At 43.1% G+C, this 15,119-nt stretch overlaps 1 protein-coding gene and 1 pseudogene across 1 annotated transcript; both read right to left on the bottom strand.

Moving 5' to 3' along the window:
• Nucleotides 1–1,258: 1,258 nt before the first annotated feature.
• On the bottom strand, nucleotides 1,259–2,179 carry LOC120737267 (annotated as a pseudogene).
• Nucleotides 2,180–4,434: 2,255 nt separating this feature from the next.
• Nucleotides 4,435–5,996, bottom strand: LOC120737258 (olfactory receptor 146-like). Its single transcript, XM_040037864.1, has one exon. It carries the CDS (start codon nucleotides 5,377–5,379, stop codon nucleotides 4,435–4,437), a length of 945 nt encoding a protein of 314 aa, XP_039893798.1. The 5' UTR covers nucleotides 5,380–5,996.
• Nucleotides 5,997–15,119: the final 9,123 nt, after the last annotated feature.

The raw sequence follows: 15,119 nt of genomic DNA, 5'->3' as shown, positions 1-15,119 counted from the left end.
TGTGTGAGCCCACTGGAGCACTCAGGACCGGACAGCCGCCGGAACGAAGAGTCGATCAGGGGGGCCCGTGCCAGGATCAGGGTCGGTTTCTTGTGCCTCCCGGACGAGCTCTTCGATCTCCCACGTAACAGCTCCAATAATACAGGAAGCAGGCAGAACAGATCCAGGGTCGGACTTCTCTCCGACTGGAGCGAATTGCCAGGAAAGAGCGTCTGGTTTAACGTTTCGAGAGCCTGGCCTGTAAGTGATGGTGAAATTAAACCGGGTGAAAAACAAAGCCCACCTGGCCTGCCATGAGTTGAGCCATTTCGCCGAGCGGATGTATTCAAGGTTTTTATGATCAGTCCATACAATAAACGGCTGTGTAGCCCCCTCCAGCCAGTGTCTCCACTGCTCCAGAGCCAGCTTCACGGCCAGAAGTTCGCGGTCTCCGATGTCATAATTCTTCTCGGCTAGGGAAAGACGACGGGAGAAAAAGGCACAGGGGTGGAGCTTACCCTCGAACTGTTGAGAGAGCACGGCCCCTACTCCAGTCTCTGATGCATCCACCTCCACGATGAACTTCAGGGAGAGGTCTGGCTGGCGAAGGATTGGGGCGGTGGCGAACTGTTCCTTGAGGCAAGAGAAGACTTCCTGAGCCAGCCGGTCCCATTGGAATGGCACCTTGGGTGACGTTAACCTAGTGAGAGGCAGAGCAACTTTACTAAAATCCCTGATGAAACGTCTGTAGAAGTTAGCAAACCCCAGAAGGCGCTGAAGCTGCCGGCGATCGGGTGGTTTGGGCCAGTCCAACACTGCCTGAACTTTTGACGGGTCAGGTTTCAAATCCCCACTGGTGATGATGTAGCCCACAAATGCCACTGAATCCATGTGGAAGTCGCATTTCTCTCCTTTAACAAAGAGCCTATTTTCCAGTAGGTGCTGCAGATTTGGAGAAGACGAGAATCTCATCTAAGTAGACAAAAGCACATCGGTTAATAAAGTCTCTGAGAACATCATTAACAAGAGCCTGGAACACGGCTGGGGCGTTGGTCAGGCCGAACGGCATCACAAGGTACTCGAAATGGCCCAGGTGAGTATTGAAGGCCGTTTTCCACTCATCCCCTTCACGGATTCTCACCAGATGGTAGGCGTTGCGCAAGTCCAACGTACTGAAGATCGTGGCGCCCTGGTTACAATCAGGTTGCAATCTCTGCACACTGTCAGTTTAAAAAACATTAATATGTCACTTCAAACTGTTCAAATAACCCTGAAAATTGTCTTTAATATAATGGCAAAACCTTCTTTAACTTAACTTTTGATATATCTCTTTGGATTGCATACCATAAATGATGGGATTGAGGCTTCCAGGGATGATGTGATACAGGACAGCAACAATTTTTCTGCTCCCTGAGTACTCAGGAAAGCGATGCAGAGTGATTATGGACATACCACTGAACAAAAAAATCAGATATACAACCAGGTGAGTGCTGCAGGTCTTCAAGGCTTTATTGTTCAAGGACTTGTTCTTAGTGGTTAGACACACCACAGTAATCTTAGTATAGGTAAGAACCATGCTACCGATAGAACCTGTGAACAAAAGCACAGTGAAAGTGAGGCCATAGACATTGTTAATGAACACATCCTCACAGGACAGGTTAAACAGTGCAGCATTGTCACAATAGGGGCTTTTGATCAGAGTTCTGCATCGGCCCAGTCTCAAGGTCAGACCGACCAACCAAAACAAAGGCCACCCCCCAGGCAGAAACTGTCAGCTTCATCAACATCTTATTTGTCATTACTGCAGCATAACGCAGAGGATTACAGATGGCTACATATCTGTCAAAGGCCATTATCATAAGCACTGTGTGAGCTGTGGTACTAAACATATGTGTGGTGAAAGCTTGGACCACACATTCATAATAACTGATGAGACGCTCAGACGGAGGCCTCAACATGTCTACAAGCAAACGAGGGATCATGATAGAGTTTCCAAATAAATCATTAATGGACAGATTACAAAAAAGGATATACATGGGCTGGTGAAGACTCTTGTCAACAAAAACCAAAACAGCAATGCCCACATTTGCAACAATTAGAAACAAGTAGGAGAAAAAAGAAAAAGAAACATAGCATATGTGGCTTCCTGTGGGACATTTAAACCCTCCAGCTGTATTGTGAAGATGTTTTTATTTTGCATGGACCTGAAAGATCAAGTTCAATTTCAAAGGCATTTCAAAAGCAATCCAGTCACTATCTAAAATCACATTTTGGGTTGTCTAGACCAAAATACTAAATTTAGCTCCATAAGGGACTGATATCCACTTACGAGAACATTACACTGCCTCTGTTTTATCAAAATTTAAAACGATTTTCTTCATATGTGGCTCTCATTTTTCTTAGAAACAAAAATCGGGTAAAAAAAAAAAAACAGTAATTCTTTGTTTTTACATTCATTGGGTTCCAATCAGCCCAAATATCAAAGAGAAATTAAAAATGCATGCCGTGGAAGAGTTCAGGTCTTAGGAGGTTAACCCATTTAAGAATAAGAAAACATTTCCAAGTTAACAGCAATATTTTATCACATAATTTATGCTGTGAGTAAGTTAATGTTAATTCTTTTGAAGGTAAACCAAGAATAAAATATCCAGGGTCCTTTTGGATCCAGTTCTTAAAGATATTACTCAGATCTTGAGATATAGAACTCCAAAATATTTTAATTAGTTTGCATTGCCAAAAGTAATGGAAAAAGGTACAAGTTTCTTTTTGACATTTGATACAGACACATCAGGTGTAATCTTATGCAGACATTAGGAGTTAGGCGGTGTCGAATTTTGTATTGGGTATCTTGCAAACAGTTGCAAGTAAAAGTAGATCTAGCTATGTTTCCACTCCTCCTCCACATATTGATTATTAAGATCTCTCTCCCATTTATGAATAGCACTCAATGTGCTGCTACGATGAGTATATAGTAAAGAATAAAAGGCAGAAATAAAATGAGTTCTGTCTTTTTGTTTAATAAGAAAAGTCTCCAAATCTTCATATAGAGCTGTTTCTGCAGATTGTGAAATTTCAGAATCAACAAAATTACAAACATGGAGGAAGCCCAAAAAAATTGTCTCTAGGAATATTAAAATTTGAATCCAGTTGCTGAAAGTTCACCAGTGTGTTGTTTAAATACAAATCACCCTTAGCCTGTTGTTATGCCACATATCGAACAGACTGCGAGACATTCCTAGAACAAAGTCTTTGTTTCTCAATAAAGGAGTCAAAAAAATCTCTGCCCAACCCTTTGTGCATTTCCCTCCAAAACCTTATTGTATTATAAATAACTGGGTTATTGTTAATCTCTGTTTGTAATTTGTTTTTGTCACAGAGAACTAGGCCGCAAAGTGAAGAAGGTGAAGCAGACCAAGAGTCAAAAAAAAGACTGAACTTTATACACTTTGTGTTCTGAACATGCACGAAAGGTCTGACAGATGGCAGGGTCATTGTATTTTAGCATAAAAATCATACTCTTTAAAAACATTTTCCTTTTAGTTAACATGAGAGAATGAGTAACTATTGATGTACTTTATGCAGTAACTTTATGAATTTAAAGAAAACAATCTTAATGGGGTTTTTTTTTTTGCCTCACAAATGAAATGCATTTGGAAATCAACAACTCAAATTTTATTGTACAAGAATCTCACTTAAGATTATCACAATGACATGCCTAATGCCAAATTGCCTTATTATAATGGATTGGATTTATATACTGCTTTTCAAGGCACCCAAATCACTTTACAATTCCACTAATTTCCACTATTCATTCACTCTCGCATTCACACACTTATTATTATTCTTTCAGTTTAGGTTCAGTTTCTTACATATACAATACTGAACCAAAACGGTGATATGTGCTGATTTTGTGAACTGTTCCTAATTCACTCTTCCAGTCTGATTTGCCAACATATGCACAGTAGTAAGAACAAAATTTTTATGTTTTAAATGAAAGCTATGGTATAAGTAAGAATACTAAAAACTACTTCCATGCAAAGGTATTCTCTTGGCCTTTAAGATTCATTACATCGGTATAACCGGGTGTTATTGCTGGTTTCATACCATTATGTTCTTTCTTAAATACTAATTATGTATTTAGCTCCAATAAAACTGCACAGTCCTTGTGTCTGTGTTTAACAAAGGCTTACCAGCAGATAGCGAATATTTGCTTTTGTCTTTAACATCATCTAATGTAAATTAAACTTCATGAATGAGACAAAACCACAGATTGGCTTAAGCTTTTATTTTACACAAACATACACACATTTTGAAATGCTGACTAAAGTTTTATAGATTAGTTTCTTACAGCAGCAAAAACATTAACTTCCATCTAATTATGATTAAAATAGCTGTCAGAGATGATCTCCCTTTAGATGTTGAATTTCTATAAAAACAAACAGAAACACATTCTGTTTATGATGCCAAAACCTTCTTGGATACACAAAACTTCAAAAGGGCTTTTTGTAGGTCTTTGGACTGCACACCATAAATAATGGGGTTCAGACTGCCTGGAATCATATAACACAGAAGAGCAGAGATTTTTCTGTACTCTGTGTACTGAGGGAAGCGATGCAGAGTAATAAGTGCCATTCCACTAAGTGTCAAAATCAGATAAACAACCAAATGAGTGCTGCAGGTCTTCAACGCTTTACTGTTCAAAGACTTGTTCTTACTGGTCAGACAAACCACTGCAATGCTTGTATAGGAAAGAACCATTGCCCCTATAGAGCCCACATAAAGAGCCACAGTGAAAGTGATACCATAGATGTTGTTAATGACCACACTTTCACAGGAAAGTTTAAACAATGAGGCATTGTCACAGTAGGGGTTTGTGATCAAAGTCCTGCATCGACTCAGTCGTATGGTCAGACCTAGAAGAATCCCGACCAAAACAAAGGCCACTCCCCAGGCACAAACTGTCAGCTTGATCATCATTTTGTTGGTCATTATGGAAACATAGTGAAAAGGATTACAAATGGCCACATATCTGTCATAGGCCATAATCATGAGAACAGTGTGACTTGTGGTTCCAACCAAGTGCGCAATGTAGGCCTGAACAACACATTGATAATAACTAATGAGGCGCTCAGATGGAGGTCTCATAAGGTCTATAAGCAAACGGGGCACCACGATAGAGTTTACAAGAATATCATTCAATGGCAAGTTGCAAAAAAGGAGATACATGGGCTGGTGAAGATTCTTGTTCATGAAAATCAAAATAGTAATGCCCACATTTATAATCATTATAAACAGGTAGGAAAAAAACAAGAAAAGAAAGGCGGGGTAGAGAAAATCCTTTGAAGTGTTTAAGCCCTCTAACTGGAGGATGTAGCTGTTGTAGGTGTAGTTCTCCATCATCCTGAAAGAACGTTATTTTACACTTACAGATCTTATGAGATAGTAAGTCCATATGATCTTATCAGAAACAATAAAAGTTACAGGAGGAACTTTACAGTAGTGAAAACAATGAGGCTGAGTTATAGAAAAGCTGATGTAAAGCTGTTGGTAGACTAATACATCAACGCACAGCTTGTTTGTCACTGTTCTCCGCTGTCTTATAGGCACAGACTCCCAGAGGGTGTCCACATTGCCTCAGATTTTGAATGATGTAATTGCAATGATAATAAGATCAAAGGTGCTTTGTTCATGAAAACTCAAGGCAATTCCTTTGTTATCAGGGCCCTTACCAATAATCCTCCAATAGAAAGCACACAGCACCCACAAGTTACCAAAATAGCTATAATAAGAAAACCCTAATGGACATAATGCAACCTGTCCATTGCCCAGAGAAAGAGGTCAACCCCTCCTCCAGCGGATTGTCAACTCCCAAGAGCTCATACGTGAGTTTAGACAAGGTCTTCAGGCCTTCCAGTGCTCTGGTCACAGTTTCATCAGGGGGAGTATTGTTGAGAAGAGAAGTGGGTCCTAATTGCTCTGCTAATCCTTCTACTGCATCACAAGTTACGTTTGCGTACCTAAGCACATTTTAGTGGACGTAATTAATAAGGTCCACAGTCTAATTTGGAGTAATTGGGATAATTGAAGTAATCCCCACATCTACTGGCAACGTTTTAAACCCAGCCACAATTTGGTCAGCCAATTTATATTCGTTTGGAACCCCTCTAGGCAGCCCAATAGCCTCTATACACGTTGGTTAACCCACAGAAAGGTCAAATGAGCCTATCGAGCGCTTCCTCAAAACATTGCATCCACGCCTAGCTGTTAATTGGGCAATGCCGGGTTCACCCAGTCGCACCCCCTTTTCACCCACTAAAACTAAAGGCGCCCCAACACGTACCATGGCACACAGGCCAGAAGTCCAGCTAGGGATTCTGACGAATAGCCTGTACTCACCGATTTGATTTACCTTTCCTCTGGACAGATACGTCACAGCGCACCAGTCAGAGTCGACATCTCCCGTGTCGTGCTTGTGGCTTCCCTGATTGCTTACTGTAAAATTAAATGAGATGAGAGATGAGATAGCCTTTATTTGTCAGTTGCAGGTCTTTTGCCTACAACCGAGATGACAGACCTTGCCGACCGTACATACAATACAAACATCACATTGGGGAGACAGGTCAGGCCAGGTAGCGAGGAAAAAAAACATTGAAATGTGCAACACAAAAGGATAATACAGGAATGCACAGGTATCAACACACCATAACACAATAAACACAGACAAGCAACATGGGAAAGAGTTCCAGTGTGTACATCTGATCTGGGACCGCTGCAATCTTTCGACTGCGCCTCCAGCTGACCCGATGTCCACATCATGGGGGAGGTAAGCGTTGGAGGTGGCGTTGGATCCGGGGTAGGGAGGGTGATGCGTCAGTGAGTGCTTATCAGTATCAGTATATGTATGTGTGTGCGTGTCCATAGTTCAGCTGAGACAGTGTCCTTCGCCCTGCCAGGCTAAGTAAACAGTCTTCCAGCCAACCCAGGTGGCCTTGTAGGGAATGGGAAGGAACAGACTCAACACAGTCGTTATCAGGGAGTTGTTGTTCGGCTCCAGCCTTGAGCTGGCGCCGAAGGGGTAGCCGGGTTATGATGGTAATTGAGAATTTCAAGCTGTTTTTAACACTCCGACACTGGTCTCTCAGTCTCCCGTTAATAGCTGCGAGCTTCTCCGTGATGTTAAAACAAATATAGTTAGCTTTTCTCGGGGTGAAATGTCCTGGACCTGTTTTGTCGTAAATTTGTGGGGACAGCCTGGCCAAAGTGGAGTAGTTTCCTGTAGAAACAGCACTTCCAGTTAATTTTAACATACAACCAAGTCCCCCATGTATCAATGGGATACAGAGGACCAGGTTCAGTGAATACATGTGGGCGGGCGCCTCCGCACGCCACACAGTCTAACACCTTTTGCTCTTTTGTATTTTAAATTAGCCAATCTAGCCACAGATTGCTATCTTTATACTCACTAGGTGTCGGTTCTCCTAGTTGTTACGCTTCTTTTCTTTCTCTGGGCCCTCTCTCCCCCTTTAACGGATGGACCACATGTGGGATGACTGCTGTATTCGGGCAATTGACATAGCTTTCGTAATAGTTTGTGATTTTATGCTAATACTCTCAGACCTCCCATTACTTTCCAGCTTCACCCAATTCTTGTTGTTTCCTGCTGCCACCTTTGTGCTCAAACAAGAACCTCTTTCTGAGGGGCTTGTGACCTTCTTTACAGTTAAACAGCTAATCTTCCAGGACGGGTGATTCTCTGCGCTCTTTTCCCCTTCTTGCTTCAAACTCAGGGGTGGAATACCCTGAGGTCCGGGATTTTTTCTGACTCAGCCAAGTCAGGACCTCCGGCCTCTTTGGTGCAGTGCTTCTGGATTTCCACCAACCCCCTTCGTGATTATTGCTGTGGTTCTAGAATCCTCACGAGGTGACTAGCAGGAGCCCAAATGGCATGACCCTTGACCCCCAATTGCTATCTTGGCAGTCTCGGCTTCTGCTGCCAAGGATCCTCGTATCTCCGTGACCTCATCTAGTGTCTGCTCCTTTCTCTGTAAGAGACAGAAAACAAAAACACCTCTCTGCCTAGCCTTAATAATCTACTGTTATTATCCATTGTTCTTCTAGTGATTCAAAGTTGGTTTAGAATATCATATTCGGAGCTCTCTGACCCAGAGACTTATTCTAATCATAATCTATGTGTTTAAGTGTATTTGTAATTACCCCTCTGCACTCTAAGTCATTTCAGTATACAATATATCAGTCCAGACAATCACGCGGAACAAAGCTTTTGGCCTTCAAAAGACTGAGTGCCAACTCTTATGAGCACATTCGCAATGTGTGTATGAAAATAATTATAACTGCTTATTTTAGTAAAATAAATCAAACATTTTCAACCCTAACCTTCCCTCGTTTCACACATTTTAACATGTGAACAATAGAGCATGTGTTTTGTTCAGCCTGTCTCCTCATGAAAACGCACTAAATGAACACAGGCATTTTATCTTCTAAACACGATTCAGTTTCTTTTGATCGTTAAACCTGTGTATTAATAGCATTGGAAGTTTCAAGATGGCGCTGTCTTTCAAACTTTTTTTTCTCCACCTTCCTTTAGTTTGTGGAGAGCAGGGAAATTATTTTGCTGCTATTGTTAATAATCATCATCATTACCATTGCATTAATAATATAATCTACAGCATTGATATTGCATTCAGATGTTTAAACAGTGTGCGTCTTTCAGAAAGACTAAGTTGCAGGCTGACAGGAAATTGCAGGTTTGCAGAGTGTGCCTTTTGCAGAAGTGAAACCGAAAGCAGAGTCTAAGTGCAGGTTATTCTGAGGAGCTGTTTGGATGATGCTGTTTGAATAACCAGGTTATTCATTGTTATCTTTTATTTCATTTATATATTTTGATTAAGCTTTTAGTAGAGGTTCTTGATTAGGACATTTATTCAATATATTACACATATTGTTTCAGTTGTGTACGTGCTGGCCTTCTGTCTGGTGGAAAAGGTTACAAGGTTCAGCTGATGAGGCGAGGGGGGAAACTGAGTGCATTTCATGCTGACACCCACACACACACACACAGTACATAGACTCATTTATAGGTGAGAGGTTAGTCATGTTTGCTTGCAACTGCGAAATTGTCTCTGCAAAAAGAGGAACAGTTTCTTGCAGGATGTGGGTCTGGTGTTCCAGACGAGAAGTGAAAATCAAAAGGTTGACAGGAAACATCTGCCATGAAGATAGAGACAATGTTCCTTTTTAAACTGTGTTAAAAGTCATTGTGGTTTTGACCTGACCTATGTATGAAATGTATCTGACGTTGAAGGGGCGTCATTAAATTCAAGCCCTGATGGTATAAAATATCTGCTTATGCTTTGATTAGTCGGAGATCAGCGCTGTCTGCGAACGGAGCTGGTCCCCCCACGCGTGTATTTCATTAAAATCAATTGTTTGACCAAGCTCTTCTGGACCATGGTTGTTTGTACTCTCCTTCCTCAATTTTTGAACCTTAACAAGTTACTTTACTTTCTACCTTTTAGATATAGTATGGATAACGCACTTTTTAAAACTTCTGGAACCAGCTCCTTCATCTACTCGAGAATGGAGCTGCTGGCACTAAACACAAAGACACAGACTGGCATGAGACACAACATCCCAGCCGAGCGAAACAGGAGCTACAGAGGCTGCAAGGCTGGAGTGAGGAAAGCAGATCACCAAAGGCGATTCAAGCCATCAATCCCGACAGTGATAACGGGCAACGTGAACTTGTTACAGAATACGATTGATGAACTGTGTGCTCTGAACAACCACCGACTCTACCGTGGGTGCAGTTTGTTTATCTTCACGGAGACATGGCTTACCAAGCTAACGCCGCAGGCTAACATAGATCTATGTGGATTCACATCCGTGAGAGCCGATAAGGGACACAGGCCAGCGGAAAAAGCGGAGGTGGGGGACTCACTGTCTACATTTTAACATTTTTTACATTTTGTAACCCTGGACACGTCTCCGTTAAAGTATCGGTATGCCGACCGGACCTGGAGCTGCTAGGTATTAGCTTGTGGCCGTATTATCTACCTCGGGAGTTCAGTCATGTGATCTGTGTGTGTGTTTACATCCCTCCGAGGGCCGACGCAGCAGCTGTCTGTGAGAAAATACACACAGTTACAGCAAGACTGCAGACACAACACCCTGAGGCTTTCATTATTATATCTGGAGACTTTAATCATGCCACACTGGATTCTACTCTGACTGCTTTTAACCAGTTTGTGAATTGTCCCACACGGAGTAACAGGACAATTGACCTACTGTATGCTAATGTGTCCCCCCACTAGGGAAGTCAGACCACAATCTGGTTTACCTACAGCCACAATACACACCCTTTGTCCAAAGGCAGCCTGTGACAACATGCTCCATTAGGAGATGGACCCCAGAAAAGGAGGATGCTCTGAGGGACTGTTATGACACCACAGATTGGGATGTGCTTCTGAACCCACAGGGTGAGGAGATAGAGGGGGCGACACACTGTCTGACAGACTATCTCAACTTTTGTGAGGACGCGGTCGCCCCTGCTAAGATGGTTATCCTAATAGGGCTTTGGAGTTGACGTCACGCCGCAGTGCATTGTGGGATCACGGCGCCATGTCAGTAGGCCAGAAAGCAAAACAAGTGCACAGTGTTGGAGTGTTGGATTCGGGACTGCCAGAACCATGCTCAAAATCAGCGCAAAAGACAAAGGGCTGTATCGCGACCGATTGTGCCCGATTTTGGCAAACCTCTTCAACCTCAGCCTGCGACTAGGGAGAGTGCCCACCCTCTGGAAGACATCCTGCATCATCCCGGTCCCCAAAAGGAACCGGCCCAATGAGCTGAATGACTTCCAACCGGTGGCACTGACGTCACATCTTATGAAGACTCTAGAGCGGCTCCTCCTCAACCTCCTCCGACCACAGGTACAACATGCCCAGGACCCACTGCAGTTTGCATACAAGGTGGATGCATACAAGGAGTTTGCATACAAGGAGGAGGTACAGGATGCCATCCTGTACCTCCTACATAGAGCCCACTCACACCTGGATGGGGGAAAAGGCACGGTCAGGATCCTGTTTCTTGACCTTTTCAGTGCCTTCAATACAATACAATACCTGTCTGCTTCAGGAAAAACTGAACAGGATGGAGGTGAACCCCTGCCTGGTGGCTTGGATCTCCGACTACCTCACCGACAGACCACAGTACGTCAGGCTGAAGGACATCATGTCTGACACTGTGGTCAGCAGCACAGGAGCACCACAGGGAACTGTGCTGTCCCCTCTTCTCTTCACCCTGTACACCTCTGACTTCTGCTACAACTCTGAATTATGCCACATTCAGAAGTTTGCAGACGACACGGCCATCATGGGGTGTATCTGGGATGACCAGGAAGAGGAGTACAGAAGTCTGGTGAGGAACTTTGTCACATGGAGTCACACAAACCACCTGCAACTTAACACCTCAAAGACCAAGGAACTGGTTGTGGACTTCGGGAGGTCCAGACCAGGTCCACTGCCAGTTCAGATAGAGGGAGATGAAGTGGAGGTGGTCAACATGTACAAGTACCTCGGGCTGTGGGTGGACAACAAACTGGACTGCTCATGCAACACGCAGCACCTGTACAAAAAAGGCCAAAGCCGACTGTACTTCCTCAGGAGGATGAGGTCTTTTAACATCTGCAGGAAGCTCCTGAGGATGTTTTACCAGTCAGGGGTTGCTGGACTACTTTTCTATGGTGTGGTGTTCTGGGGGAGCAGCACAGCAAAGAAGGACTCATCCAGGCTGGAAAAACTGATCAGGAAGCAACTTGAAGCCTTCAAGTTCAAACACAATTGGCTGTTTGAGAGGAGTCAGTATCGTTAGATTCTCCATCTACAACAGCGCTTCCCTGCAAAAGATATCAAAACCCAACAATATTCAGGCAACAAAGACATTAATAGAATAGAATAGAATAGAATAGCTTTTTGTTGTCACTGTTACAAGAACAATGAAAGGCAGTTTGGCATTTCTCCATGTGTGTGAAGTACATAATAAGTATTTACACAATAACAGCCATATTTGCATTTACACAAGAATGAATAATAAAAATGTTACATTAATTACCACAAAAATCAATTGAAAGGCTAATAAAAACCTTTGAAATTGTTGATTGAATGAAATATATATACCTCTAAGGAAACCACAAAAGCAAAAAAAGTCAATCTGTGAAAACAGTTCATAGAAAAAGAAAACAAACCTGCAGTGCATATGGAACATTTGCAGCACTCTTGCAACGCTCCCCCCCTCTCATTAGAGTGCTGAAGTTTTTTTCACTCACTGAGGAAATCATGCTGGACTTTTAATGACTCAATCCTCTTGATGTTACTTGATGCCAAGTAACATCAGTCCAGATCCTTGCTCAGCTCAACTTCACTAGTGAAACGTTAACTTAATGCTGACTGACTTTTATTTTATTTTTTTTCCATTGCTAGGTCAGACATATTAGGTCAAGCATGATGAAAAAAACAAAAAAAAGTTCAAAAAGAAACTCTCAAATAACTTAGGGTGGTTCAAAAGTGAATAAGTCAACACAGGTTTTCATCTCTTTGGCTAATTTTCCCCTTCAGGATTTCTGTAGAAGAGGATTTTAATGGAGTAACCTGACAAATAAGATCAATTCAAGTAGTTTGCACTCTTGCACACTAGAAGTATGGTGATTGAGGGGAATTACCACTTTGCTGAAGTCTCTTATGAATCGCTGGTAGAAATTCACAAATCCCAGGAACCTCTGTAGTTCCTCCCAGTTCTTGGGCTTCTTAGGCCACAGTTCATAGGCCACTCGACCAAGGCCCTGACCTTAGCCGGATCTGCCCGCAGCTGCCCCTGTTCAAAAATAAACCCCAGAAAGGACAGAGTCTGCACATAGAATTTGCATTTTTCTCCTTTCATGAACAGACGGTTCTCAAGAAGTCATTGCAGGATGAGTCGGATCTGTTTCACATGGTAAATGGTAAATGTCCTGCATTTGTATAGCGCTTTTCTAGTCCCTAAGGACCCCAAAGCGCTTCACACTACATTCAGTCATTCACACACACATTCACACACTGGCGATGGCAAGCTACATTGTAGCCACAGCTGCCCTGGGGCGCATTGACAGAGGCGCCCCATGATCTACTTGATTCTTGGAGAAAATGAGAATGTCGTCCAGGTAGACAAGCACAACGTGGTTAATGAAATCTGAAAGTGCATTGTTCACTGATTGCCGGATAATGTTAACTGAATTTCCTGAGTGCGGTGAGTTATGTTGGCTAGCCAAATTCTTGCAACAGTTCAGGAAGGGGAACTAAAAGGAGACCCAGCTTCTGAGTTTGGTCTCACCCATGAAGTTTTGTACGGCCATTGAATTGATTAGCGTGCTTTACGAGTAAGTATGGGAGTAAGGTGTGAGCTTAGCAGGACATGATAGGTGGGGAAATACATTCTCAGTAGCAGCTGTCAGTATCCCTACCACTGCTGATGGGCAACATCTTTTAGCCGAGAAGGACATGCATCTTCAAAATGTGCCTTCTTCCCGTAAGCAAAACACTCCTGCCACGTGCCTTCTTCTCTGATCAGCTTGGCTGCATGGACTGGTCCTCATCGTCAGCTTGCTTGTATTCCACCATATGCCGTTCTGCGTACTAAAACCCCGTCCAAGAGCTTGAACCTCTGTCAGCCTAGCGAAGGCCACTGGTCGGTTTCCCATACTCGTACATATGGTCATCCAACCAAATACATATATCAATAAGAGCAGCGGTCCGCAACCCCCAGCCCATGGACCGGTATCAGTCCATGAGTCGTTTGGTACCGGGTCATGAGAGTTGAGGCTCGGATGTGAAATGTATGGTTTTCAGGGTTTTTTATCGTTAACTCAGTTTCCCTGGGTCTTTTGCCGTGTTATAGATGTGTTTCTTATTTTGAAAGAAATATTTACTCGTTTCCATAGCAATCAGAGAGCATTAAGGGCATTAAGATGTTACTCTCAATGTTGTTGGCATATTTCAGAAGGACACTGCTAATAAAGTTACACAATTACACAGTGAATTCACGTTTATTATTGTATTCACAAAATACCACAGTTTTGGTCCTATCATTTTATTTTGTTGTATTTATTCGCCACACCTTAAAGGCCGCTCTGTGAAAATATTGTCAGACATTAAACCAGTCTGTGGCGCAAAAAAGGTTGGGGACTGCTGAATAAGAGCACCTAAAGTCTTTCGCAATTCTGTGGCCAACTCATGTTTTATTTTCTCATTCAGGCTGTTCGAGAATGCTCAATGGAGTGCTTTTTCCTCCCAGCCGGTGTCCTTGGCTAAAATTCTGAAATTCACTGAGAAATCTGCCACGCTTCTCCTGCCTTGCTTGAGGGTGAACTCACGATGTGCCGCCGTGTCAGGGCAGGTACCTTTGTCAAATACACAGTGAAACTTAGACAGAAAATCATGTTAGAAACTTTTAGCATGAGTCTTTAATACCGCTTGTGCCCATTTCAGTGAGAGGTAGGGAGAGAGCAGGCAGCAGCAACACTTAGCCAAGGTAGAGAAGATGGAACAATTTCCAGGTCAGAGGGGAAGACCGTGAATATATTTACAGTGTAAAACAGTGATAAACAAAGTCTAAGTGCCGGTACTGTGGCTTCTGTGGCTCAGGGGGTTGGGAAGCATATCTGTAACCGGAAGGTCGCCGGTTTGATCCCCGGGCTCTCTGTTCTGGTCGTTGTGTCCTTGGGCAAGACACTTTACCCTACCGCCTACTGGTGATGGCCAGAGGGGCCGATGGCGCGATATGGCAGCCTCGCTTCTGTCAGTCTGCCCCAGGGCAGCTGTGGCTACAACTGTAGCCACAGTCTGCCCTGGGGCAGCTGTGGCTACAACTGTAGCTGCCTCCACCAGTGTGTGAATGTGAGAGTGAATGAATAGTGGCATTGTAAAGCGCCTTGAAAAGCGCTATATAAATCCAATCCATTATTATTATTTCTCCCGAATCCCACACAGTGCTCGAGTCCATGGCGTGAATTGTGAAACAGCAACTCCAATTCCAAAGAATAGCATTGCTCCCATGAAAACAGCTCTGCTCCTGACTCCTAGTGAAGAAAA

This window comes from Simochromis diagramma, unplaced genomic scaffold (genome assembly GCF_900408965.1).
Source record: "Simochromis diagramma unplaced genomic scaffold, fSimDia1.1 OVJJ01000323.1, whole genome shotgun sequence".
Lineage (NCBI taxonomy): Eukaryota > Metazoa > Chordata > Actinopteri > Cichliformes > Cichlidae > Simochromis > Simochromis diagramma.
The sequence above is the reverse complement of the archived record's forward strand: the minus strand, read 5'-3'. Positions and strand labels throughout refer to the sequence as shown.

Excerpts from the sequence above, each read along its gene's own strand:
- LOC120737258 (XM_040037864.1), bottom strand. The coding sequence starts at position 5,379 with ATGATGGAGAACTACACCTACAACAGCTACATCCTCCAGTTAGAGGGC.